Source organism: Leptodactylus fuscus, chromosome 10, assembly GCF_031893055.1.
Source record: "Leptodactylus fuscus isolate aLepFus1 chromosome 10, aLepFus1.hap2, whole genome shotgun sequence".
In the NCBI taxonomy this organism is placed as follows: domain Eukaryota; kingdom Metazoa; phylum Chordata; class Amphibia; order Anura; family Leptodactylidae; genus Leptodactylus; species Leptodactylus fuscus.
The window spans coordinates 8,964,276-8,991,870 of record NC_134274.1 but is presented as its reverse complement, the minus strand read 5'-3'; the positions used below and the strand labels follow the sequence as shown (position 1 = coordinate 8,991,870).

Sequence of the window (27,595 nt, the reverse complement as noted above, 5' to 3'; positions counted from 1 at the left end):
TATTCTCTAAAAATTTGTCATTTCTAGAACTCTGAGGACTGTGTGTAAACCAACATCTCCAGGAAAAAAAAAAAGAAATAAAATAAAGAGCTAGTATCGTGATAAGGCTACTTCTTATAAAGTCACCAGTAAAACCCTACCATCACTTTACCACACAGATTTAGTGTTGATCTGGCAAATTGGTATAGTTTTGAAGGTAGTGTATAGAACAATATCCTCCCTGTAAGTAGAATGGCAGGTAAGCCAAGTTTGGGGTAGGGGAAGCAGTTAGTGTTAACGTTAACCATGGAACCTATCGAAACCTACAGAAGAATATTAAGTCCATCTTCAGTTGCAAATGAAGTGTTTTCAATGGACGTTGCTGGAGTGTTATGAAGTATATATGTGTACGGACACACATAGAAATTTTTTTTTTTATATTCCACCAGGAAAAAAAACAAAAAAAAAAAACAACAACATTTTTGTGTTTTAAAAAAGATAGACACAGCTGTTCAGATGCCTTCATGCTTCCTGGCTGAACAGAACAAGCACTGCTCTGCTCTGGAGAACCTTTCAACGTAAAGAAATGTAAAGCTCTAGTAATACTCTCTCATTTGTAGGTTAGAAACGTACTGCCGTCAAGAGGCCTTACCCATACCCACGTTTTTTGTGCTCTTTGCACACTGCCACTCTGAACTAAAGCCTTTAGGTTTGCATTCTCCGAAAAAAGTAACAACCTCCAAAAGTTACATGAGGTACATTCAATTTTTCAGAAATAATCATTTTGGCATAAAACACTTAAAACCAGACTTCTAGGAAATGAATTGTTTAAATATCTTTAGACTGCTTTTTCTTTTCTTTACCCCCCTAGACATTGGTAGTATATATTTAAGTAACTCCTGAATTATTTTTTTTTTGTTTTTCTTTTTTAAAGTGGACTTGTGTTCAAAAAAAAAAAAAAAAAAAATTTTTTGTTTTTAAAATATACATCAAGAACGCAATACACGCAGGCTCAATATCACCGAGTCCATTTTGACATGTATGGGTTCTCTTGTTGAGGTAACAATTTCGCTATTTAAAATAAAAAGCATGCGTAAAGGCCAAATAAAGTATTCAAGGGTTGTACCGGGCATGAGGAATTGACAAATCTGCCTGATTTTGAGCACAGAATTTGCACCTGTAGAGGTCTGTTAGGAAACTCCCTTAAAGTTTCACAATAAGTTAAGCAGGTGTAAAGTGTGCTGTGCATCAGAAGACAGAAGTGCTTTGCCCAGTTTGGTTACAACTCATTTCCTAAACTTAGGACTTTACAACATGCCTATTCATCTTTAGATTCATTTGCACTTGGCGATGCCTCCACCTCTTCCTGAGGATCCAGTTCACTTTTTACTGCAACATCTTGTTCTTCCAACCTCATAAGTTTCAGCTTTTTCTTTGGAGGGTTTTTTAATGTGCCTAACCTCTCTTTGACTTTGTACTCCAGTGTGCTATGAGGAATCCCATAAATGCTTTGCGCTTTGGAGACACTCATTTTGCCGTTCATGACAACGGCAATTGCTTCCTCCAATATCTCACTGTTATACTGTCTGTATCTCCCTCTTTTTTTCCTTGGTTGTTTAGAGCCCGGGTCTCCTTCTTGATCTGAGGTGGAATATGGCTGTCCAGAGGTAGACTGCTCAACATCTGAGCTCCAGGAATCAGTGGTAGTATCCAATAAATTCCTTCGATTTTGCTTTGGAAGGATAGTTCTTAATTTTTTGCTAAGTGCACTCTCAGTTTGTGAACCCATAACCAAAGAGTTGTAATTGTAAAGATCCCCGCTGCGGGACTCCCAAGACAAATCCATGCCACGGACCTGTGGAATTTTTAAATCAACGGGAGAAGAAAGGCCCAATTCCTTTTTAATTTCATGCTTGTTTTGGACATTTTTTTGAAAAGCATTTGCATTTTCTGTGAGAACAGGCAGGTCACTGATGTTGCTGAGTGCGCCATTACCCCTATATTTCACACGGCCAAAATTCAATTCATAGTGCGGTTTTGCCCAAGAAGCTTCCCTGGATAAGATCAAATGCTGTCCTTGATTCTGCAGTCCAGACGAACCATGGCTGGCAGATGTTGAAAACTTTCTGCTATGCAATTCCTCACTAATCTGCAAGGAGCGAGCCAATGGCACTTTTAGAGGTGTGGAGTGGCCATAAGTTTCCCTGGTTGCATCCAGCAAACTTCTTGGAGGCACCCCATCACCACTGCGCAGAAGTCCATCTGGACGGTGCAGGCTGGGTCTCCCAGGTCGCCTAATTGGATGGAAGGAAACTGATGTGAGCAGAACTTGCACAGGTAGGGAGGGATGGGTGAATGGGGCCACTCCTTTATTAGAAGGCCTTGCTCGGGTAACATCACTTTTTTTTTTTTTTTATTTAGTATTCTAACATTATCTCAGCATCAGTGTCAGTTTAACAAAAAATATTAAAAAAAAAGTTCACAGAAAATAAATGAAATTTTGTGGGCAACAAAAAATATATATATATAAAAAATAAGCTGTCACTTGATCTTTGGCTGGGTTCACAAATTCTTGTAGAAAAAACAAAAAAAAAAGAAAAAACAAAAACAAAAAGGTCTTGCGCAACAGTCACTGAGTAGCACTTTAGTTATCAATAAGAAGGTAGTTATCAATCCCTTTAGGTGTATGTACAAGTGATTTATGTGACGTTACCACTAAACAAGTACAGTAATAAAAGAGTAAGCCACTTGATACATAATGCAAATCTACTTATACAGTTATACAGTGCCTGCTGCTCACATCATTATACAAACAGAAATACATCAAGAAGGGCCCATGTCCAAAAGACAATGCGGCTTGGACTGCTTTAAAAATAATAATTTGTCTTAAAGACTTAAAGAAGAGAAAAAATGGCCTCTCGGGTGGAATTTTGCACTACAAATCGTGCTTTGCAAAGTCTAATAATGAACACTGAGCATCATATTTTAGCAAAGCACAAAAACCCAACAAGTCAAGAAGTTTATGGCGGGTTTTTACAGAGTTTTACCGAGAGTCAGACCATTTTTCCCCTTGAAAGAACAGATTAGATAGGTGACAAAGGCATGATTTAGATGGTGATTGATTGTAGATTTAAAGGACATGATTTAAAACATTGGAATGCGAGATACAGATTTGGATTTAAAAAAATAAAGTAAAAAACAAACAAAAAGAACCCCCCAAAACGCATGAATGCTTCCTACAGCCACTGGTAAACCACATTTACATTCTGCCTATGTAATGAATCCCAAACATTAAATTTGAATAACCGCTGCACTGAGGTTAGTTCAATATAGCTATATATGCAAACTATACAGTATGTACAAATGTCTAAAAAAAAAAAAAAAAAAAAAAAAGATTATGGTGTATGAGAAAGAATATAGAAAGGTCAGTCATAACAGCTATGCTGTAATGAAAAGGCAGGGATGACTTTTTGATATTGAAGTTATGAAGCCACAAATGTTTGCTAAATGACCAAAACCTCATAACCCCTCTTGCAGGAAAAATATAAATAAAATACAAGATTCCTATACATTAATCTACAATTTTCATATTGGTCTTCCATAAGATAATCCCATAAAATGCTGCTTGGTAACATATTCTAATACTCAAATTCTAAATCTGAAATGTTGCAGGTTTATGTAAAATTGGTCATACAATGAATGGGAACAAAGTAAATGATTTCATGAACACGACACTAAATTTAAAAAGAGTGAATTTCATTGATGGAAGGTACAATCACTGTAGGTCTGAAATAGATTAGGATTTTCCAAGTGCAGTAAAAAGAAATACACAGTACATGAGGAGTCGGTGATACTTACCCATTCCCTATAGTGTTTGAGGTACTTGGAGAAATTGAGGAATTCGGGCTACCAGAACAAGGACTCTTTTTAGTGGACAAGTCAAGCACTCCATCTACTGAGATAAAAGACAGTTTGTTACATTGACTTCCTTTCTTACTACAAAAACTAAGCAATATAGGTGACCACTAGAGATGACAGAGTACTATTTCAAACTCCCGTTTCGAATAGCACGCACCCATAGGAATGAATGGATGCAGCCGGCACGCATTCATTCCTATGGGTGTGTGCTATGCGAAACGGCCGCTTTGAATAGTACTCGCTCATCTCTAGTGACCACCATCATCAACCTGCTTAGTTTATTTAAAGTAGAACTCAGACAGATGTATATTTTAGTGAAGGTAATCCTCTTACCAGAGGCAGCCCTTGTTGAACATGATGTCATATGTTCTTTTTCAAACGTACTAACTATAACTATTCACTCATCCGATCCTCAGCTGTAAACAATACTGTGAACAGAGCTATCTCGGTACCAGTGATCTGTAGGGGTCACGGGTGTCAAACCCTCGCAGACCTCATATTGATGGCCAATCCATGGATAGGCCATTAATGTTAGAAACCGGTTAACCCCTTTATTGTGACATAGTTGCTTTTATCTTAAAAGTGTCTAAACTCCCCCAAATGTTGGCAATAAGGTGACATAAGAGAAAGTCCTTCAAGTTTCATTCTCAGAAGCATATATGATGGATACAGAGGGGCAGGTCTATAAAATGTTTTGCTTCACATGGCAGCCAATCATTGAGCACAGATTTTTCAAGAGCTCTATTGGAAATAAAACGTGCCGAGACTGGTTACTACAGGCAAGACTTTCTTTTGAACACTTTCATAAATCTCCTCCATTGTTATCACTGCAGAATACTGATTTCAAAGGCAGGGCAATTCAAGCGCAGGGCGTATGAGGGCCTCCATCTGACAAAGCAAAGTCTGAGAGGCTGATGTCAATTTTAAGAAATTAAACAGGAAATGTGGATTTGAATAATCCGCACAGGACAAACTGAAAAGGAGGGCACTAGGCATTAAAAGTCATCTTAAGAGTCTCACACAATGCATCTGACTGAGACTGTGTCAGAATTTTACCAAACTCATTCAGATGTAAGGAACATCCGCCACATGTGAGCTGTGCTGTATATAAAGCTTTTCATATGTCATAATATACCTAAGTACAATTGCTAAACTATTTTTAGTGCTGTATTTTATTAGGCAATCAAATAGTATCAAAACTTAATGTGTCAAGTCAGCAAATTAAGTTACCTTGCTCACAAGGCTCTTCCAAATGGGGCTTCTTGACAGTGAGGTCTAAGGGAGAATCTTGGTCAGCCATCAGAAGCTTGCTAAGCACGGGATTTTGGGTAGTGGCAGGGGGAGGTGAATTTTGTCCAGAGGGTGATTTCGGCAAGCTTTGGTTCTTTGTGCTGTTGGGCGGGCTGGAATCCTGAGTAGATATATTCTTTGAGGTATATTCAGCAGCAAACTGTCGAATCATTCGCTGCATGATCTCACGAGCAACTAGGGGAATATTAGGATCTGAGATCCTAGGGCTGTCTAGATTTATTGGGGGTGGGGTGTAGAAGAGAAACAAAAGAAAAAGAAATCATAAGACACACTGTGAAACATCAGCAGATAAACAAGTTATTTTATGATGCAATACAAAAAAAAAATTACAATTATTTAAAAATTTTGTCAGTTCTGTCAAGCCACATACCACTTAAATTTGAGTGATTTAGTAATCAACAGAAAACATGCATAACATAAATGGACTGGTCACTACGTATGCACGGCGTGTTTGGGAAATTGCTGTGTGTCCGCTCCATGTATTTTCCAGCAAAACGGGGATGGGATTCTCTATAATCCGATTCACTTTGATGTGACAGCAAGACGGCGTGGATAAAAAAAAAAAAAGTCACGTGTGGCCATGGTCTAAAAATGTAAATGTATAATGGACTGTTCACATTAGGTGTGTATGTCACAGTTTACAAACCAGCCATGAGGATAGTGTGAACAGAGTCCAATACAAGAAACTTCTAGCCAAATATCTATTTAAGTACCACAAACCTTTCTTGTAAAAGACTGCATTGATGAATTCTTCTGCTTGCCTTTCTAGTCGAATTATTTTTGCTTGCTCTTGTTTCAGAAAGTTCTCTTGGCCAGATTCATTAATTGGTTTATGAAAGCCAACTAAATGCTCCTGAAAGAACAAAAAGGAGGATTTCATTTGTACATCGTGTTATGAATGTTTGTATATTAAACACTTATTCTCTCTAGATTATGGCAAACCTATAAAAGGAGCATTTCAAATTAGGACATTTATAGCATATGCCATGAATAACAAAGATGCCGTTACCATCCCTGATCCATGACCCCATACGTTTCCATTGGACTTTCAAAAATAGGCCGAGTCGCCCTTCTTGGCTACTCTCAGAAGCACCAAAAATGAGTGGAGAGATTTGCGCATGTGTCAAGACATAAGAGCACAAAATAAATGATAAAATGTCTGAGATGAGAATACACGGAGTGGGCAAATGGGTAACTGCTCACTCCCTTATTAGGAAACACAAAACGAAAGGAAAAAAACAAAATGCAAGAAACAATAAATGTAATAAATGGAACGGAAGAGTGATAACATGAACAAAAGCTCCTGTATAAATGGGAGGGGGCAGAGCCAGTGAAGTTGATATTTGTTTGCGGTATCACTTACAGTTCCCCCTCCCTTACATAAAGTGAAACTTTCTCTCCTGACGTTTCTCAAATACTAGAGATAGAGCTCTGACTGTTTTTGAGCGCTACGATCTCATGCAATGTCACAATCACACTTGGCAGTGAACGTTTACACAAATAGATCTTTAAAGATTTACATTCAACTTGTGTTACACCAAAGTGTCAGTTAAGCAAGGGAAAACCAGCTGTGATCATGACTAGAGATGAGCGAACAGTGAAATATTCGAGATTCGATATTCGTTTCGAGTAGAGCGTCAATATTCGACTACTCGATCGAATATCGAATCCCATTATAGTCTATGGGAAAAAAAAATGCTTGTTTCAGGTGAAACCACTATTCGACTAAAGGAGAGTCACCAAGTCCACAAATAGCAGGAGGAGAGTGTTTAGGAGGAGCGCTGTGTCAGCTCCCATGTAACAGCAAGCTGCCTGCTCCTAGCAAGGACGAGCCCGCTGCAGAACCAGCGTTAATTTGCCGAATGCTATACACTGTATGGCATTCGGCCAATCAACGCTGGTTCTGAATCGAATAATTACTGCGAATAGCTAGTAGTATTCGATCAAGTACGAATATTTCGAATACTGTAGTATTCGATCGAATGCTACTCGCTCATCTCTAATACTGACACTTGTAACAATAGGGGCCACTAGAAATCATGGACAGTAGGTCAGTGATCTACTCTCAATGACCACTAGTAGTGATCTGAAGTGACACCATGGCATTTGCTGTATGAATATGTACAGACAATACAAGGTGACAGGGTGAACTGTTTCAGCAACACCTAGTTACTGTGTTGCTAAGTAAAATGTTATAACTTGTTTTCTGAGAAAAAAAAAAAAAAAAAAGTTTCTTGTACTGTTTCGCAAACCCCTCCCGACACTGCAAAGAGAAAGTGAAACCAAAGTTATGCTGTAATAAATTTTCCCCATTATATCTGAATTTCGCATCTTAACTACATCTCTAGTTTGTCCAGATGCAGAGTATTGTTACTGTAGAATAATTTCTGCTTAGGGCACTTCATGTCCAACTGACTTAATCCTACAATGGTGTCAGTTTAAAATCGACAGACACACACCCCATTATAGTCAATGGACTCCATGTGTAAGAGATGTTTTAGTAGAATCTAACATCACAGGGCATTGTTTTTTTGTTTTGTTTGTATGCTGCCCGACAAGTAAATGAAAGTCATTGGGGCAGGGACTCTCCATTTAGCCAGAGCAAGAAATTACAAAGAGTGGCAGTTGTGACAAGACAAGGTTCAGGAATAGGGGAAGTTACATGAACACCTATGTTTAGGTCATGAGTCGGATTTGAGACACCACAAAAAATAAATAAATTAAAAATAAAAATGCTGCATTACACTGTACAGTACTCAAAAAATATAAGGAGTGCATTTAAGGGTATGTTCACACTGCAGAATTTAAGGTGGTTTTCTGCCTCAAATTACTTTAATAAAAAAAAAAAAAAAAAAAAAAAAAAGTTCCAAACCTACCTCCTGTGAAATCACCACAGAAACCATAGTACAAGGCCTTACACTTTATTAGCCCACAGCAGAAAGTCAAGGCTCAGCTTCAGCATTCTGCATTGGGTATCATAGGGCAGTTTTTTTGTTTTTCATTTAGAAAGGATTCGGAGGTGGAAGATTATTGCGGAAACGTTAAGTAATAATACACCGTAGATGCTTGTAGATTTTTGTGTATAGGATTTACCCTCTACTATCAGAGGACAATGGGTAAATGAATTCTTGAGTAAATAGCACAACAAACTCCACAAGGTATTTATTTCACTGGTTTTTAACCGGTAGCACTTCATCGTGCAGCGTTTTGGATCGATAGATCCTTATTCTGGCTTTATACCACAGTGCTAGTTAGTGCACTACAATATTGAGAGGCAACTATAAAACTTAAAGGGGTGTTGCAGCTCAAATTTACAGCTTATGGAGGCTTAAAATAAATTTTCTATACTTGCCTGGTCATGTGGCTGGGATCCAGAGACTCTCTCCATTCCAGTCTTTGTTTATATAGTCGGCTTACGCACAAGAGAGTCAGCCAACCAATGATACCATTTTGTAAGGGAGCAACAGTGCTTAGCCACTGACGGACTAACATGCAACTGCACACAAACCCGCCAGCAACAATGACTCCCATTGACTTCAATGGGATCCACTTGCTAGTAGCAGAAAAAAAAGAGACATGACCTATCTTGCTGCAGATTCTGTGGCTGAGTCAGCCGCGGTGTCCGTGGCTCGAGACACGCTCCTATTTAGGCCCATTCATTTGGGCCTAATTAGAAGCGGTATGCTGCGACAGAATGCCGATCCTGCAATGGCATCCCATCGTGGCTAGCCGCGCAGAATGTTCAGAAGGTGGAAAAGATTTCCACGACCTTTTCCTCCGCGTGAACATACTCTAAAGCATCTTGATATAGCTCAACATACCTTTAAAAACATGCAAACAACTAATACCATGCAATTTTCCGTACCTTAACTTTTTCTCTTCTCAAGCAGCAGAAAAGGCAATTCTCATCGAAGGACCAATCACATACTCCTGCAGGTTCACAGTCTGCAACATGAGGAAGGGGGAAGCAAAAAAAGCTCCATGTTATACAATTACCTTTCACAAAAACCTGACAGTAAAACCACAATGCCAGTTGTAAAATCCTTAAAGAGGGAAGTTGAGATGAAAATAATAAAACTTCCTTCTCTCGCTGGTATTTTACAGTTCACTTTATCACACACCGTTCTATTCACTTCTTCATAAAACTTTGCTTTCACATTGTGTCAAAGATGGGTGGAAAGTCCTGCAAATCTAAACATATATACACTTATATACTATACTTTTTCCGCTTTTAGAGAGTTGGCTTGATAGCTACAGGTCAAGCAAATGGGAACGAACATTTGCAATAAGTTTCACCAATAGCCTATGGGCACTTTAGACATTTACACCAGGATAATTTTCATGAAAGTTCTTGTTGTCAGTACAAGGATAGTTTTTAAATGACACAAACACACCCCTTAGGGTGAATTCACACTGAGTAAACGCTAGCTTATTCTGAACGTAAAACACGTTCAGAATAAGCGGCGTCTAAAGCAGCTCCATTCATTTCTATGGGAGCGGGGATACGAGCGCTCCCCATAGAAATGAATGGGCTGCTTCTTTCACTCCGTGCAGTCCCATTGAAGTGAATGGGGAGTGCCGGCGTGTACGCTCCGGCATGAGCAGAGCTTGCCGTATACGCCGGCACTCCCCATTCACTTCAATGGGACTGCACGGAGTGAAAGAAGCAGCCCATTCATTTCTATGGGGAGCGCTCGTATCCCCGCTCCCATAGAAATGAATGGAGCTGCTTTAGACGCCGCTTATTCTGAACGTGTTTTACGTTCAGAATAAGCTAGCGTTTACTCAGTGTGAATGCACCCTTAGGGTGCATTCACACTGAGTAAACGCTAGCTTATTTTGTAGAGTAAAATTACACTTGTAAATTTTGCTATCCCATTGACTTCAATGATATTTTTTTACAAGTGTAAAAATACGCCTGTAAAAAATACGCCTGTAAAAAATACGCCTGTAAAAATACGCCTGTAAAATGTCATTGAAGTCAATGGGATAGCAAAATTTACAAGTGTAATTTTACTCTACAAAATAAGCTAGCGTTTACTCAGTGTGAATGCACCCTTAGATGAAAAAGGAGTTTTTGTAGAAGTGAGGTCATCAATATTTAATCGGTGGGGGAATACCACCTGGGATGAAAGCCGATCAGCTGGATGAAGACACCTCAGCAATCGGTGAGAGATGCAGCCCCTTCATTCAAAACAAAGCACAGTGTTGTACAATGCATAAGGCCTTTGACTAGTATTATACATTGATTAACTATCCTAATGTGAGCTACAAGAAACTTCTTCGAGGCCAGAGACACACACTGTGTATTCACAGCCAGCTAGTCACTACAAAATTGCCAGAGGGTAACCCGTTGCTGACTACAGTATAAGTGTAGTGAATACCTTCTATATAATGCAGAAAAAAACCTGCAGCACAAAATGTATTACACAGCAGGTTTTGAAGACGCAGCATGTCAATTATTGCTGCGTGTTCTCACCAGAAGTTTTGGGCTTTTGCAATGCATTGCATTAAACCGGTCCTTCTATTGCGGGCTATGCTATGTGGCCTGCAATAGAAACCCCGGTATTATGAAATGCATTATAATGCATAAGCATTGTAATGCATTGTGTTGCTCATCAGACACCCTGGGGTTCAACACCATAAAACACACAGTGTAGGAAATGCACAAACAAATTTACCAAAAAAAAAAAAAAAAGTAAAAACATCAACCAAGGATAAACACAAAAACATTCACCACCCCTATCCCTAGAGCACATACAAAAGTTATTAAATACATATTAGGCATCCCTGTCTCCCAACGCCGCCAACTTCCGTCTCTTACCCGCCACCCGGAGTAAGCTCCGGCCCCGCCAGAGGTGGAGGGGCACGTGTGCAGCCTTTGGGGAGAGGGAGGACACTGAGGAGGGTTTTCGGGGACGCGCAAAACAACTTTCGGTGGCCCGCACGTACTACAGTGGCACGTGGGGGAGGAGTTTGCGGTGTGCCGTGCGAGAGGGGCCGGCGCAAAAGAGGGATTTGTGAGTCAGCGGGGGTCCGCGGGCGCCGCAACATCGTCCCCAACCGTGACCCGCCAACGAAGTCGCGGGTAAATGCTAGTCACATATAAACTTCTCAAAAGTAGTAACAAAAGGTGCAAGAAGAATGGAAATACCTTTAAATAAGCTGAGATCATTGAGCAATGCAGGTCCGAACAGCCCTTCTAAAATAGTCTCAAAACCTAAAATAGAAGAAAAGACTATTCAGTAATTATTTTACAGAAAACCTCACATAAAAAGGAACTGAAAGGAGATAAAGTCATCATACATTAAAACTGAAATGGTAAAAAAAACTGATTGAGAAACAGCCTGGAAGAGATCCCAAGGAATTTGGAAATGTAGTCACCATTTGTCTAAATCCTGTACTTAAATTAAGACTTTCACCCTGTGTCCATGTGTGTCATATACATAGACCAAGTTCACACTGTTGTGTTTCTATCAGTCAGTCCATTGTTCTAATCCTAGGATTTTACTGCCTAATGTTAAAAAACTTGACTAAAGCTTCTTTACTTTTCAAAGTGAATGGCAAAAATGGCAAACACCGGGTAGTGAGTCTGAATCCATCGTTTTCATTTCACCATCCAAATCGGAATGGACAAAATAAGGCAGTGTGAACAAAGTCCAAATAGGTTTTTTGCGTTTTTAAACGCCACCATATACAACATGACAGTTCAGAAACACTATTGGCTTCAGTGATTCAAAATGATGTTCCAGCATTCCCATAACAAAATAGTCATAAGAAAGAACCACTTTAAACAAAGTATTTGGATATTAGACTAGTGCTACAAGGTTATATCACAACTTGAATTACAACTTTTTCCTATAAGGAATAGAGATGAGCGAGTACTGTTCGGATCAGCCGATCCGAACAGCACGCTCCATAGAAATGAATGGATGCACCTGGTACTTCCACTTTGATGGCGACCGGCCGCTTAACCCCCCGCGTGCCGGCTACGTCCATTCATTTCTATGCAAGCGTGCTGTTCGGATCGGCTGATCCGAACAGTACTCGCTCATCTCTAATAAGGAATAATAGAATTGGCCTCGCAACTACAGCCATTTTCATGTAGCACTAAAATGCACATCTGCATTGGTAATCTGTTCGGGGAAGTCCGCATGGGGACATCCTCCTGAACAGACTACCGAATGCATTGGCAAGCTGTATGTAGTGAAAGCACACGGACCCCATAGATTGTAATGGGGTCCGTGTGCACTGTCCCCACGGAGCATGTAGACAGAAAAGTACTTTGTGGTCTACTTTCATGTCTGCATAATTTGTGCAGGCAGCACATGGAAAGCACACTATAGTCTATGGGGTCTGTGTGCTATCACTGCACACCGCTTGCCAATGCGTTTGGTAGTCCATTCAGGAAAGGGGGGGGGGTCCCCATGTGGACTCCCTGAACGGATTACCAAATGCAAATGTGAACTAAGCATAACTCATGGAGCAGTGGAAAAGACTAAAGTCTTGAAAGAGAACAACATTCTATATGAAAGGAGAGCCATGTGTAAGTCACTGTCCTATGCCACAGCCTGCAGACCACAGATATAAAGGGAACTCTATGTGCCTCCTTTTGGTGCTCCTGAAGCCTGAGAGTCTCCCAAAAAGGCAACACAGCGGTTGTTCAAAAGATGCATCATGTACATCAGTCCAAAGATATAGGAAAATCACATCTGGCAAATTAAGTTATAAGACAAAGTAACTGACTGATGGGACTCAGTTTCGCAGGTCCCCTTTACCCCTCTCCCTGCCACAGACATATGTCATACGTACTGACAAGGCGGCACTTAAGTAGACAAGGACGTACCCGATACGATTTTTGTTACCACTGTCAATATCATGGGAAAAGTAAGGGCTGGAAAAAAAAAAAACAGGATTCTTTTTGAAGATGAGAATTTTATCTTTGATGGGGTGCTACCTGCTAAAGATCTGGAGTAAAAAGCATTAAAATACAATGCAAGAAAGTGAGATATGCAGGTTTCAATTTCCAACAGTGTATTTAAGGCTGATAACTCTGGATCTGTAGCAGGTAGCATTTGGCATCATTTTCATCGCTTCAATATAAATCCTAGGTAGCCTTTATAAATCCTGAGATATCATCAGTTAAAGTGCAGCCCCTCCCATGAATGAATGCAACTGTATACATTTTTTAGTTGAAGATTTATAAAATTTATGCTGTGCTGCCTCCCAAAAATGTAGATTTTGGTAGCACAATAGCTGTTTGCAGTATATATCTAACACGTTAGTGGGATGACTAGCAAGTATTGCTTGACGTCTGTTTCATTGTTTTTGAGAGCGCAAGCTCTTGTCGATGTTGGTTGTGGTATATAGAAATTTTACATGAAGGTGGACACTGTTGTCAAAACCCTGTTAAAGATTGCAAAAATATCCATATCAATCCCTTTAAATGGTAATTAACCTTATAAAACTTGACATGTTTTAAATCAATGGGGATCTGGTCTGATTCCTAAAACAAACTTCTGATTTGCTATTACCAAAGTCGTTGATTGGTGCTCAAGCATGACTTGATAAGCACTGTTGTCACGACAGTCAGCAGCCTATTGAAGACCCCCAGACTTATGGATGACACCACATAAGCAACTGATCTGCCGATTTCGCCTGCTCAACGTCTGGAAGTAACATCAAAGAGCTATACTTTTCCAGTCCCTTCCTCCCCTGCAAAAAAAACTGATGTACACTTTCTAGCCCTGTCAGCCATAGCAAAGATGCAACTCTTTGATGCTGAGAGCAACAGTGATGCTCTTATTGCACCCAACAGCTCATACGTATATCAAGCTAAGGGCTCATTCACATCTGCGCCCGGTCTCCATTCATGCAAGTTTCCGTTTCCTGCACAAAACTGAGCAGGAGATGGAAACCTGCAGGACTCTTTCATACCCATTCATTTTAATTTGTTTTATGCTCTCCGCCGCTAAACCGTTTTTTAAAAATTGGACACAGAGTCGGACATGCAGTACTCTGTGTCCGGTTTTAAAAAAAAAAAAAAAACGGTTTTGCAGCGGAGAGCATAAAACGCTCACCGGCGCTCACGGCTGGACCCAGTCTGACAGCTTTCCGTCTTTTGCATGCAGAAGACAGAAAGCTCAGAACGGACTCTGGGCGCTAATGTAAACCTAACGTAAGCCAATATCTCAGCAACAAGGGCACTGACTCAAGGGAAAAAAAAAAAAACCAGCTATCTGACAGTACTTATAGTTTAAGGTTCTGTGCTGGTGACAGAAACCCTTTAAAAGAGACAGGGTACCCGTTCTGACCCACATCTATGACCTATCAGTTAACCAGTGAATCCTTTACTAAGCATTGAGGATGGGGGTTTCTGCCTTTTGGAGGGGATATTCTGGTCTGGCTTTAACTCCAGTTCATATCACTAGGTTTCTTGGAAACCAGACAGCAATACACGGGGAGCTTCCTTCCAAAAACTGGCACTCGAGTAAAATGCTCTTTCCTCCATCATGGAGAACTTTTTTTTTATTAAGATCAGCCAAAAATAAATATGGCGACACATTCCCATCAAGCTTGAACAAAATTCATTTATTATACATGCAATGAGATCATGCATGTATCTTCCATACAAAGATATAAATACTTTGGAACAACATTTTATTTTTCATACAGACTTCACAACTGTTCTCTGCATGTAGCACACATTCTGTGCATTAACCCCTTCCCACTGAAAAAATGGCTTTTTTTTTTTTTTTTTTACTGATTGCCTTCCAAAAGCCTTCACAGAGCTGGACAAGGGTTTAATTTTTGCGGAAGAAATTGTACAATTTAATATTCTATACAGCATACTGGGAAGTTGAGAAGTTAGAGAAACTGCATTTGACAATGCAAGGGCTTCATTTTATTTATTTATTTTACAACATTCACTTTGATGGATTTTCTTTTAAAGCCCATCTAAAAACATTCACACAACCTTAGTTTCTGACAGTATCTATGTAATATAACAAATTTTGGCTCCTTTCTATGAAATCCTACATTTCTTTATTCGTTCCTTGTTTTCTCTAGGTGAGAGGGTTGGCTTTTGTACAGGGAATAGTTATATTATGGTTATTATATAAGCCTAGAAGAGAATTTCATTTTTCATTAGACCACCAAGATCGCAGCCCTACTTTTATTATTTCCAGAGACTTCACCGGTTGAAGAAACAGGTCATGACTGAGAACAGCTACAGCTGTTTATAAGCAAGCCAATCCCAATGGTTTCCAAGTGGTGATATCTCTGGAAACGTTACAGGTATAACTGCGATCTTTGTGTCATATGAACGATGAGAATCTCGTTTCATATGAAACCAACAGCAAATTGAAGCCAGGGCACTGGCACGTGGCAGAAAACAACGTGGAGTTTCGCAGTTACAGCAAAGTGGATGGGATTGCAGGAAAAAACGTGATGCGTATTTTTGGACATGTCAATTATATCTATGGAAACGACAGTGGTTTCCTATAGATATATTTGTAACAGAAAGTCCACAAAGAAACTCTGCAAACTCTCTGTGCAAAGTGCTGCGGGAAGCCACATAAGGCCTTAGCTTTATAGTACTCAAGACAAGATACATGTATGTGAGGTGACGTCCCCAGCCTCAGCTTCCTTCAATTACACAAGAGCCTGTATACCTAATGGTAATATAGTAAGAACAGCTATCAATACAGAAACAGGGGAAAAGAATAAAGTAACGCAGGATTACACAAGATTTTACAGTATAAAAACTAGATGGGATTCAAGCGAATTCCGTGCCCACTTTGCGGGACAAACCTTAAAATTTATTGCCATTTGTACCCCTTCCCAGGAAAAACAAACTGTCTTAAAAGAGTTGTCCAGGATAATATAGGCTTTGTTGTTTTTACTTCCAAGGAAGTCCACACTGCACATGACTGCAGAGACCATTCAGTGGCCTCAGTAAAGGACCTGGGACTTCACATTAGGCAAGGACTTTCTATGCAAAAAAAAAAAAAACTTTTGGAGCAGTTGGGAGGCACTGGATCACCGGAGACAGGGGAGACCTCATATGGATAGGTGAACATGAAAAATTTTATGGCTTTTGGTGAGTAGAAAACAAAAACCATGAGCAATGGAAAATGGCTTCAGCAGGAAGAGGATAGTAGAGAACACTTATGTCAAGCACCATTTTTTATATCCTGAAAATATAATGTGCAAGATTTCCATTAATGTGTTCAACGGAATAACGTTTGGCCTTGCTGAGAACACGATCTGACCACGAATGAAAATGTTAGCAGAGCTTTCTTAGGCGGGGGGCCCCACGTAAATGCTGTAGAAAAAATTGCGGTGTTTTACAGTCAGAGCAAAGTAGATAGGATTCTAGTGAATCCCATGCCCACTTTGGCCTAAAACCGCACTGTGGACGCACCGTGATTTCCAAAACCAGCACGGTTTCCCCCCAGCCCTTTTTTGCTGCGGGACACCAAGTGGGGCAAGCTCCTGTGGCACAAAAACTGGACCTGGACAGTCCCTTGGACTCCTGGGCTCATCATCTGACAGCCCTGGAGTTTTAGAGATTGTCCGTGCACTGTTTTTGGATCCCTAAAGTAAGCAAATTATTTTTTATTTTTTTTCATTTTTTTTTTAACAAAGGGCGCACTTTCCAAACCCTATCACACTATGTACATAAAGAATGTTAAATGGAAGTTACTGGAATACCAAGTTATCACCTATAATCAAGATAGGGACTAACTGTAGATTTTGGGGTTCCCAGAAGCATTCACAAGAATTAGGTTCCTGTGTACAATGTTCATGAGTAACTTTGCTGGTCCATTCATATGTGGCACATGGCATCCAGTTCTCATGAATGTTGAGGATTCCAATTGTCAGACTCCCTCCTTTCTCACAGTTAAGTGGTTGTCAGACCCCAAATTGATTTTTCATACTCACCATCAGTATGTGATCTCCAGGAGTGACACCCAGATCCCCCGCAGAACACCTCTTCTAGTGGTTATTGGACAGGAATAGGAGCAGTGCTGCAACCCTGTCCACTGCATAGTGGTGGTTCTGGGGGAATTACAGTGCCACTCATATTACTTGAATAGAAGCAAACAGCATGTTCTGCTTCCACCACGCAAGCTGATCTGTGCAGGGTCCAGGTACCGAATGACCACAGATCATATACTGATGGTCCATCACAAAGAACTCAATTTGAGGCTGGACAATGCCTTTAACCGCACTACCTGTGGGCAGGGGATACTTTTCAATTACCAGAATACCCCTTTAAATATACGTGCAACAACAACATATATTTATTTATTTTTCCCCAAGCAAAGCAAGTAGCAGTGATGTATATAATCATAAACATCTTTGTGTTTGTGTACATGACCATAAATTCTCTTCTATACTGTGCATGTACTTTTATGCGCTAAAATTATTTGTACCATCTCTGGAATGCACTCAGAACTGCTATGGAAACAGAGACCCAAAACCAATAAAAGCACTCTGCGCAAAAAAGGGAAAAAACTACTCAATAACTGGTTGCACAAAGTATAAAGAAAAAAGGTACACGCAATGTTACTTTAAATGTACAGAGTAGAAGAGTCACTCAACAAAAACATACAGTATAAAAATTACATCACATTATGGAAACTATCTCCACTTTAGAATCAGGACTAAAAGGTTCATGCACTCTGACAAGTGGGGTTGCAGCTATAGGTAAAGTCCCAATTCTTCATATTCTATATTGCTTTTACTTGGGGGGGGGGGATAAATATTTTATGAAAATACTGAAGATACTGTTTTCTAATTCAAGGCCTTGAATCCGTTTGTTAGGAGGAAGAAAAAAAATTCTACATATATTTTGACAGATTTTCAGATGCAACACATGGTAGATTGTATTTTACTTTTGATCTGCATGAAAAGCTCTGAAAAATCAATGAAACCCAACCCCCACTACCCTCTGAGGATATTTGATCCTATTTTCTAAAAAAAAAAAAAAACAGGGAACAAAGACATCATAAGTCAATCCCCAAAGTACATGGAGAGGCTACCAATAAAAATGCATTGAGGCAAGTGTCATTACTCAGTACACATACAAATTAACAAAGATTTAAGGGCATCTGCACAATGCACAAGGGATATAATTGCAGCAAAACCGTCCCAAAGTGTAACCGAAGTAGGCAGAAGACAAGAGCGGCACCAATAAACAAAAAAAGAAAAAAAAATAGCTTTAGATATGGGAATACTCTCAGTTATGGGGGAGGAGACTAACTTATTTCCAAAACAAGTAGACCCAGGAACATTTAGGCATATGAACCCATCTCTCTAAGGAGGACACCTTCTAGTTACAATAACTAGAGGTAAACATCATGTGGAAGGCCCTCACTAGGATTTTGTTAGTTCAAGTCATTTGTTTGTATGAAACTAAATTTAGGCTGAGGCCCTGAGGTGCGGAAACACAGCTTTTGTTGTTGCAGATTTTGCTGCGATTATTCGAGCCAAAGTCAAGAATGGATATAAAAAGGTTGCGAAATATATAGGCGGTACCTTTACTTTAACCTTCTGAACAGCCCACTCCCGCAACAACAACAAAAAAAGGAGCGTTTCCGCAACATGGGGACCCACACTGTCAAAATGCAGTATTTTGGCTGCAGCCGAAACACTGTGGTCAAAAGTCTAGTAGTACGGGGAAGGCTGGGGGGGGTGGCCTTCTTCACAGTTCAGTGTCATGCTGAGCGGTAAGGAACACCTCCTCTTACAGTAAAAGCTATTGACCAGTATGAGGAGGAGCGTTCCTCACAACCCAGCTACACTGTCAGGAAAGCCCTTCTGACAGTGATTGGTAACAGCACCGATATCCGCAGTGTCGGGGAGTATAACGGGAAAGCTGATGGTGCACCAAATTCAGTGCACTGTCGGCTTTCTAGCGCTATAATGAAAGGCTCTCTTTAAATCCCTTCCACTTACACTAGGTTCACACTAGCGCCCGGAGTCCGTTCTCAGCTTTCCGTGAATGAATGGGTATGAAAGAGTCCTGCAGGTTTCCGTCTCCTACTCTGTTTTGTGTAGGAAACGGAAACCTGCATGAACGGAGACCGGGCACAGATATGAACGAGCCCTTATCTGCGAGCTACCCAAAAACGAAATTGTGCCTAGGTTTCTGACAATTTCTGGACCATAGAAAGTTCCTGCATTCATGGTCATATCCATTGCCAACCAAATAAACAAACAAACAAAAAAAAAAAAAAAAAAAAGGATAGTCATTATTGAGTTAATCATTAAAACTCTGAAATGTTTTAATTATTTATATTTGAATTGAATAAATATTTAACTTTTAATGGTCTACAAACCTAAATATAATTATGTTGATGGAAACCCCCTTTAAGGCTAAGGCCCCACTGGGCGGAAACGCAGCGTTTTTGGGCATTGTGGAAACACAGTGGGAAAAAAAATGCTGCGTTTTACAGTACCAGCATAGTGAATAAAATTTTGTCTAATCCTAGCCCCACTCTGCAGAAAAAAAAACTGCAGAAAAGCAGTGTTTTCAAAAACCTTTGTGTTTTTGAAAACTGCAGCATGTCAATTACAGTTGCGAAAATGCTGAGTCTTTCCCTCCATAGATTTCTATGGAGTGTGTGAAAACCATAGCATGATAAATGTGTTGCGGAAACTCCGCAGAAAAGCATCAAAATCCGAAGACAAAAACTCACTGTTTTGCTTGGTTGAGGCTAAGGCCCCACAGGCCAGAACTGCTGTGCTAAAGTACTGCGGGAACAACCGCGGAATGAACGCATTGGGGTTCTTCCCGCAGCGTTTTGAACAGAAAGCTCATGGGAGTTTTACTCTACGGACTTTCTGTTACAATTATATCTATGGGAAAGCCACTGGCATTTCCGTAGATATAATTGACATGCTGCGATTTTCAAAACCATGACGGTTTGGAAATCGCAGCGTGTTCGTGCCGCAATTTTTTCCGCTAAGTGGGTATGCAAGTACTGAAATACGCCGCAATTTTTCCCGTGGCGTTTCTGCCGCAGCCAAATCGTGGCATTTCCGGCCTAAATAGCAGTGGACCATAATGCCTTAAATTTTTCAACATAGCCTTTCATTTACCTTTATTGCACATGAGAAGCTTGCGCAAAAATGCGATGAAAAACTTAACAGAAAACTCATATGAATATCCGCAGCATAAAACTGAAAAACATGATGAAAAACGCATGTACATGCACGGCTGTTTCAGCAGCGTTTTCTCTGTGGTTTTTTACGCTGCATTTCCACCCAGTGGGGCCTTAGCCTAAAGCTTGATTCACATCTGCGCATGGGTTTCTGTTCTTCAATTAGGCCCTTCGAACGGAAACCCAATCCGCATAAAAAAGCGGTTACCTTAGGAAACTCACAGACACCATAGACTATAATGGGGTCTGTGTGATTTACGCACAAAAAACGCAGAGAGAAAAGTGCTGCTTACAGTGCTTTTCTCTCCGCATTTTTCATGCCGAGAGAGGGGAATGAAATGATCTGAACTGGGCCTAAGAAGAACAGATGCATTTTGTTTCTACTGTGGCTTTGCCACAATTTTAAGGAAAACTGAAGTGTATAGGGAAAGAATATGCCATAAGTTCACTCCCTTCTCATCCCTGCAGCTAGAAATTTGCAGAAATCTGTTATCAAGTGCTCTCCCACTTGGAAACCAGATTTTGTGCCGTCAGCAAGAAACAAACAAAAATCATTACAAAAGACCTTCTTATATTCCAATAGATTAAGAACTTTTATTAGATGCTGCTGTGTTAAAAAAAAAATGTGGCATTGCAGTACAAGAGAATTAACCATTATTAAAAAAAAAAAAAAAAAAAAAAAATCCTCCATTTCATGCAACAATCAGATCAAATGTATTTTGAAAATTACACGAAAGCAGATTGAGGAAGCACTCAGCCACACGCATTTATCCAACATGCTTCATGCTTGTCATCTCCTAATACATGGTGGAGCTTTTAATAGCTATACAAAACTTAGAAGGGTAAGAATATATAATTCATGATTTTCATTCAGGAACACTTAAGGAATCACACCAGCACAATTCTCCCTAAAGTTATAAGTGATTGAATGTTTTAGCATCACTGGGTGCTCTGCATCCTAATATGGCCGGGCTGGCAGCATTACAATAAAAGTAATCTTCATTACTGCGCTTGCAATTTGTCAAAATGTATTTGCATGTGCCCTCTATCAAGGAATCCAAATAAAAAATGTGATTCAAGCCCCATGACTAATTAACTTAATACCAAATCATGCAAAAGCATGCGTATAGGGGGGTATGTGAACAGCTCTTGACTGCTGCTGGATTTGTAAGGAGGAAAACACCAACAAAGCAGAAAAATTCAATGAAACAGAAATGTTCTCTCTCTATCTACACAAATTACACACGCAGATTTTAGTAGCAATTTTAAGATACCTAGCTTATTGGGTTTGTAGATCCAACCCCTCCAAAAAATACATTTAAGATCTGTGACATAAGGGGTGAGCCCTTTAAATGTCAGGAGTCATGTACCCATGTTGACATTCTTTTGGCTGTCAATGGTGACAGCCCACTCATCCACTAACCTGCATATATAATGAGGCAGTGAATAGTAGACTGTAGGCGATTCTTACTGGGAATTACCTATAAGAAGCTTAAAGGGGTTGTCCAGGATTAAAGACATGGTTGCTTTCACCACCCATCCATTCAAGTGGATGAAGCTGACCTGCAAAACCACACACAACCTGTGGACAAGTGTGGTGCAATTTTTTTTTTTTTTAAAGCAGCCATGTTTATTTCTAATCCTGAATAACCCTTGTAATATAATATATATCAAATACTCTTGGCATACATCTTATTATCATTTAGGTCAGTGGTTGCCAACCTGAGGCTCAACATCTGATAAGGTAGGAGATAAAGGGGACGTCTTTTTGGCTTCTGCTAGGTTCACATCCCCTGGGGAACAAGAAGGATAAAGAGCAGGACTGTGATCCTCAACAGTGGTTGCACACAGAACACAGGCGGACCCCACTGACCTAAAAAAAAGGTTCGAAACGGAACACGGCAGAGGAAAAAGTCCTCCATGCAATATTTTTCTCTTTTACAATGCGAGAGGGTCCATCACAAGTGTGAGCCCAGCCTTAGATTCTGCACCAAGGGGTTCTGAGGTAGTTCCAACCCCTAATCATGTGATTGGAACCAGCATCTGGCCCCCAGGTCGAAACACCACCTCCTTTTTTCACCACTTATTACCTTGGTATGGGGAGTGGCTTTACTATAGTATGCCAGCAAAGCCCCCATAGCACTGGAAACAGAAAGGGAGGCGGTGCAGTGGGTGCTGGTTCCAATCATGTGACCTGGGTTGTGAACACCTACATTTGGAGCCTAAAAAGCCATGAAAGAAGCACACCCCTTTAAAATTCTACATTAGACATAGGATGTGGATCACTGGTAAAATCATTTGCACAGTAACTTTTCTGATCAATAAGTTCTGCAGAATTCCCAATGATCATAAGGGTACATTTCCTAGTGGCTGTTGCCAAAATGTCATTCATCGAAATGGTGTTTTGGCAGCAAACACAAAGTCCTATTCAGAAAATTGGGATACCACCAAAAGTTTCTACCATGTATGAATTTAGCCTTGGATGACAGCGCTGTGTCACCATGAACCAGACAGCCAATGCATCACATTCACTGCTAGCACCCAACTTTTCAGTTTGGTTTCTCTTATCGTCTATGGCAGCCAAAAATGTATATAAAAATGGGTTACCAAAACCTATAGCAACTTGTACAGGAGTACTGGGACAAACATGTTACAGTTACGTAAAAAAAACAACAACCATACAACCTAAAAACACATAGAATGTGAACACAAATAAGTTACTGATGTCATAAAACGTTAAAATTTAACAGGAACAAAAAAATATTTCCCTAAAGAATACATATGAGCTGGACAAACCCAAGTTCAGCATGCACGCCAATATCATAAAAGCAATCAATTTCAGCTTTCTGTCATTGTAAAGATAAAATAGTTGGAGATTCTAAACTTTGGACCCTTTCTTAAAATAAAATAAAAACTTGCATGTGAAACAAATCATAATAAAGGTTTGTCTGCTCTAAGGGTTGATGCATAGGCAATGTGCAAATTCTCTATAAAAAGCTTTTTCATTCAATAGGTGAACAAAATATCACAATCAAATAAATGCCCACCAACTATAACCCCCCCCCCCAACCAAAAAATTACTAGAGCCTGTAAAATGGGAAGTCAATGCTATAAAGTGACAGCTCACCTTCTTATTTGTCATGACACAAGGGCACCCAAACCAATGGGCTCCAACTTGTGGCTCCTCTAGGCTTTGTAAGACTACAACTCCCAGCATGTTGTCCTGCTACTTGAGGTGGGGGCATGCTTGGAGTTGTAGTTCTGTAATATGTGCAGGGTCAAAGGTTAGCAATGACAGACTCAAAGCATTCAACATAGAGCTCTCTACTTCCTATTTTCTTTCTTTTTTTTTTTTTTTACCCAAAATCCTCAGAAATTGTTCATGCGAATGAACACAGGCTTACTGTCAGGTAAACGCTTCTTTCCTAGCTGCAATTTTTGGCTATTTCTCAACAGTAGCAATGAACATTATATGGATTATTAACAAAAACCCACCCCCAACTCCGTAAGCCAAAGCAGTGAAAGAGTTAACAGAAACCTGATTAATCCATACATTAACCCCAGGAACCAAAAATCCAATAGCATTTTAAGACACGTACCTAACGTGTTTACAAGCCTCATTCCTGGATGACTGTTCACACAGTTTTCTCTGATCCTATCAAAATATTTCACAAAAGCTATCAGGGTTAAAACCGTTTCGTCAACTCCTATCAATCATGTGCAAACTGTAAGGGCTAGTTCACACGTGGGCAAAGGGGAGGTTTTTGACAGCGGAATTCGCTTCAAAAACCTCTCCTTTAACATGGTGGTCTATGTAGACCACTAGCTTTTTTTTTCCTCCTAGCGTTTTCCGCCTGAAGAAGCGACATGACCTTTCTTCAGGCGGAAAACGCCTGAAGAATTGCATAGAAGTGAATGGGAGGCGAAAACCGCGCGGTAAAAAACCGCGCGGTTTTTTGCACACAAAAACCGCGCGGTTTTTTGCAAAAAACCGCGCGGTTTTCGCCTGCAGTTTCTATAGCACATATAGGAAAAAAAACCCTAGCGAAAACCGCTAGCGAAAACCGCGTCAAAAACCTCGTCAAAAACCGCGCGGAATGCAAAAAACAGCGTCAAAAAAACTCCTCGAGGTTTTTTACCTCGCACAAATAAGCTAGGCGGTTTTCACGTGTGAACTGACCCTAAAACCTACAGAATTTTTTAGCTCCCCCCCCCCCCCAAACCTTCTCATGTAATGCGTGCTCAGTTACTGTTTCAAGAAAAGGGACAAAGAAATGCTATCGCAGCATGAAATTACATCTGAACCAAAGCACAATTTGCATAATGGGCTTTGCTAAAATTATTTCAGAGACGGGTTTTTAGCTCGGGACTAATGCTCGATGGAATGAACTTTCCACCAGGAATAATAGCTTGCCCCCTTCATGGGCTGTACTGCCTGGATAGAGACACAAAATACCCTGCCCAAAAAAAACATACGAGGTGGACAAAAATTGCACAAAAAGCCTAAACAATCCCATGCAAACAAACGAGGAGGGGGATGCGGATGAAGGGGCCATTAAAAAATAAATAAATAAAAAATCAGCAACTTAAGTTTTCCTTTTCTTAAATAACCCATAATTTTAGGCTTTTAACCCGACCGATCCTATAGACAGGGACGGTAAAGGGGAAGGGAGAACACTAAAAAAAAAAAAAAGACAAAAAAAAAACCTACTGTAATAGGGGAGTTTTCATTCATCCCTTGCCCATCCCCCCAGCGTGCTGCGGCCACCAAAACCAGATCTCCTTTCATATTCCTCATCTGAAGAGGATCTTGGGGGAGTAGGGTGATCCTTAATCATGGGGTGAGCAAGGTTCCTCCGGGAAGGGCAGCCATCGGGCGGCGAGCGAGCTGAAGCTAGGCCTCAGGCCCCTCTCACACCCCCCTCTCCTCCTCAGCCTCACCCCCATCCCTGCCCACCATTCAAGGAACACACACACACAAAAAAAAAAGTGTTTGCAGAAAGAAGGGAGGGGGAGAAAGCGCACAGCATCGAGTTTCTTTAATTAAGCAAACAGCAGAAGAGAAAAAAAAAAAAACACACCCAAAAAGAAAAAAAAAAATGTCATAGCTGCAAACTGAAAAGCCAAAAAAAAAAAAAAAAAGTGTGATTAGGACTGATCTCTGAACCCGAGCGGCTGTAAATGGAAACTGCAATTACCTAGAAACCTGATAACAACGCTCCTCACCCCCTGCCATGGACACTCAGTAATGTTAGGGTGGCGGTGGGCGTCACTGCACCCAAAAAAAAACCACACAACAACAATAAATCCTGATTCCCTACAAGAAGTGTGACCAGGGCTCAAGAGTCACCCCCTCCCCATAGCCATCCCTCCATAAACACACACAATGATTGGGTGCTGCACTTCACATTATGGGGGGGCCCTAAATTTTGGACAATTAAAAAAAGCTAAGTCGTCGGGGGCGCGCCTAGGAGGGAGGGGGGAGTCGGGAGCGCGCAGATAGGGGGGGGGGTGTTCCCTGCTCGCTCCCGGCACTTGAAACGCGGGCTGAGCGGCGGGAGTTTCTCCCCGATCCCCAGCCCGCCCCCCTGACCAAACTCCCAGCAACAGCCGGACAACCGAGCCCGGCCGTATGATTGGCCTCTCCCTCAGGTGAGGAGAGGGTCAGGCATTTTGGTGACAACTCGGGTTCCTTCCTTTCAACTTACCGCCCTATAACTCTCTCCCTCTCCGTGAACCGGCTCCGACCGAGGAAGGGGAGTGTGAGGTAACTGAGGCAAAGGATTGGGGGCGCAGTCACATGACCGAGCAGCCCCTGCGGCCGTTACAGCCGCGCGCCGCTCTCCCCTCACACGCCCCCCTTCCCGCGTTTTTCCTCTTTTTTATTTTACCTCAGAAAGCTGAGGAGAAGAGAGAGCGCGGCGCGGCTGACAGGAGAGGACACCGGTTCCGGGTTGCTCGTCGTCTCTTCCCCCTCCCCTCTCTCAGTTGCGGGCGTTAAGTTGTTAGGGAGACAGGTTACCCGTCGGTTTTGATTTGGGGTGTCAAAAGAATTAGAGCTTACCTACACAGTGAATGAGCTTGTGCCGCCAAGAGTCAAGTTCCTGTCGAAAACCGCGCCTCTCGATAGAGCATTGCTGGCTCTTACACAGACTCGCCATTTTCTGCTGGCCCGCACGGACCCTCCCCCTCCTCCTCTAACAGCCGCCCCCCTTCTCTTCTCCTTCCTCCCTCCCATCTTCCTCCTCCTTCCTCCACTCGGTACGTAGAGCTCGGTGACGTCAGCACGCACAGTCCTGTCAGCATCGCCGGGGGTTGCTGTGTGAGGTAAATGTCCCTCCCAGCTCCACAAGCTGCCGCCACAGCCCAAGGGGGGGTCTCTATGGCGATACTATCCTAAAATAGCACAGGTATACAGTCCAGCAGTGGGGGACTACAAGTCTCAGTGTGGCTTAGTGAAAACAGTTGGTGAAGAGTTAGTGACAAGTCCCAGTCAGGGACTAAAAGTTCGGTGTGTGTCTGATTCTGTGGTAATATAAGTGCCAATATGTCCTCCCAGTTTGTGTCATACGTGCCCCCCCCATATATATATATATATATATATATATATATATATATATATATATATATATATATATATATATATATACACCTGACAACATACAATTCCTATGGGCGTTATACAACAAAATACTGTTTTAGAGTACATACACACACAGTTATATGGAGAGTATTTTGACGCAGAATTTATCTAAAAAACGCCTCCCATTCATTTCAATAGCTTTGGCTGAGTTCACACAGTTTTTTAGTCAAAATTTGGTGGATTCATGACCAAAAAACTGAACTCAGCTTTTTTTTTTTTTTTTGGCTAGTGGAAAGAAGAGGCAAGCTGACCTATCTTCAGGCAGATTCCGCCTGGAAAAATCCATTGAAGTTAATGGAAGGCAGAAAATCACTTCGAAAACCACTAGCCCTTTTTACAGGTCCATATGCTGTGCTGGAGCAAAGAAAACAAAACGCTCCAAAAAAAAGCCTCATGTAAAAAAAAAAGTTTACTAATTCCTGAAGCAGATTTTTTTTTTTCTCTCCAAAAAAGCTCTGTGTGAACATAGCCTAAGGTTGAGTTCACACAGAGTTTTTTGGTCAGAAATCAGCCTCCCGATAGCACTCTATTGGGAGGCTTTTTTTTTTTTTTTTTCCTTAGGTGGATTCCT

The 27,595-nt window shown here is 40.9% G+C and overlaps 1 protein-coding gene across 1 annotated transcript; it reads right to left on the bottom strand.

Moving 5' to 3' along the window:
- Nucleotides 1-473: 473 nt before the first annotated feature.
- LCOR (ligand dependent nuclear receptor corepressor) lies at nt 474-26,565 on the bottom strand. The gene is made up of 7 exons (XM_075258420.1): nt 26,446-26,565; nt 11,363-11,428; nt 9,074-9,153; nt 5,929-6,061; nt 5,128-5,418; nt 3,838-3,934; nt 474-2,273 (listed from the first exon to the last, which is right to left on the bottom strand). The coding sequence occupies exons 1-7, from the start codon at nt 26,540-26,542 to the stop codon at nt 1,298-1,300; spliced, it is 1,740 nt and encodes a 579-aa protein (XP_075114521.1). The 5' UTR covers nt 26,543-26,565; the 3' UTR covers nt 474-1,297.
- Nucleotides 26,566-27,595: the final 1,030 nt, after the last annotated feature.

Bases quoted from the DNA above. Each gene is read 5' to 3' on its own strand.
- LCOR (XM_075258420.1), bottom strand. From the start codon at position 26,542: ATGGCGAGTCTGTGTAAGAGCCAGCAATGCTCTATCGAGAGGCGCGGT. The intron at 6,062-9,073 runs GTACGGAAAATT...TTGTTCTTTCAG, and splicing joins TGAGAAGAGAAAAAGTTAAG to GAGCATTTAGTTGGCTTTCA. The intron at 3,935-5,127 runs GTAACTTAATTT...CTTTTATCTCAG, and splicing joins GGAAGAGCCTTGTGAGCAAG to TAGATGGAGTGCTTGACTTG.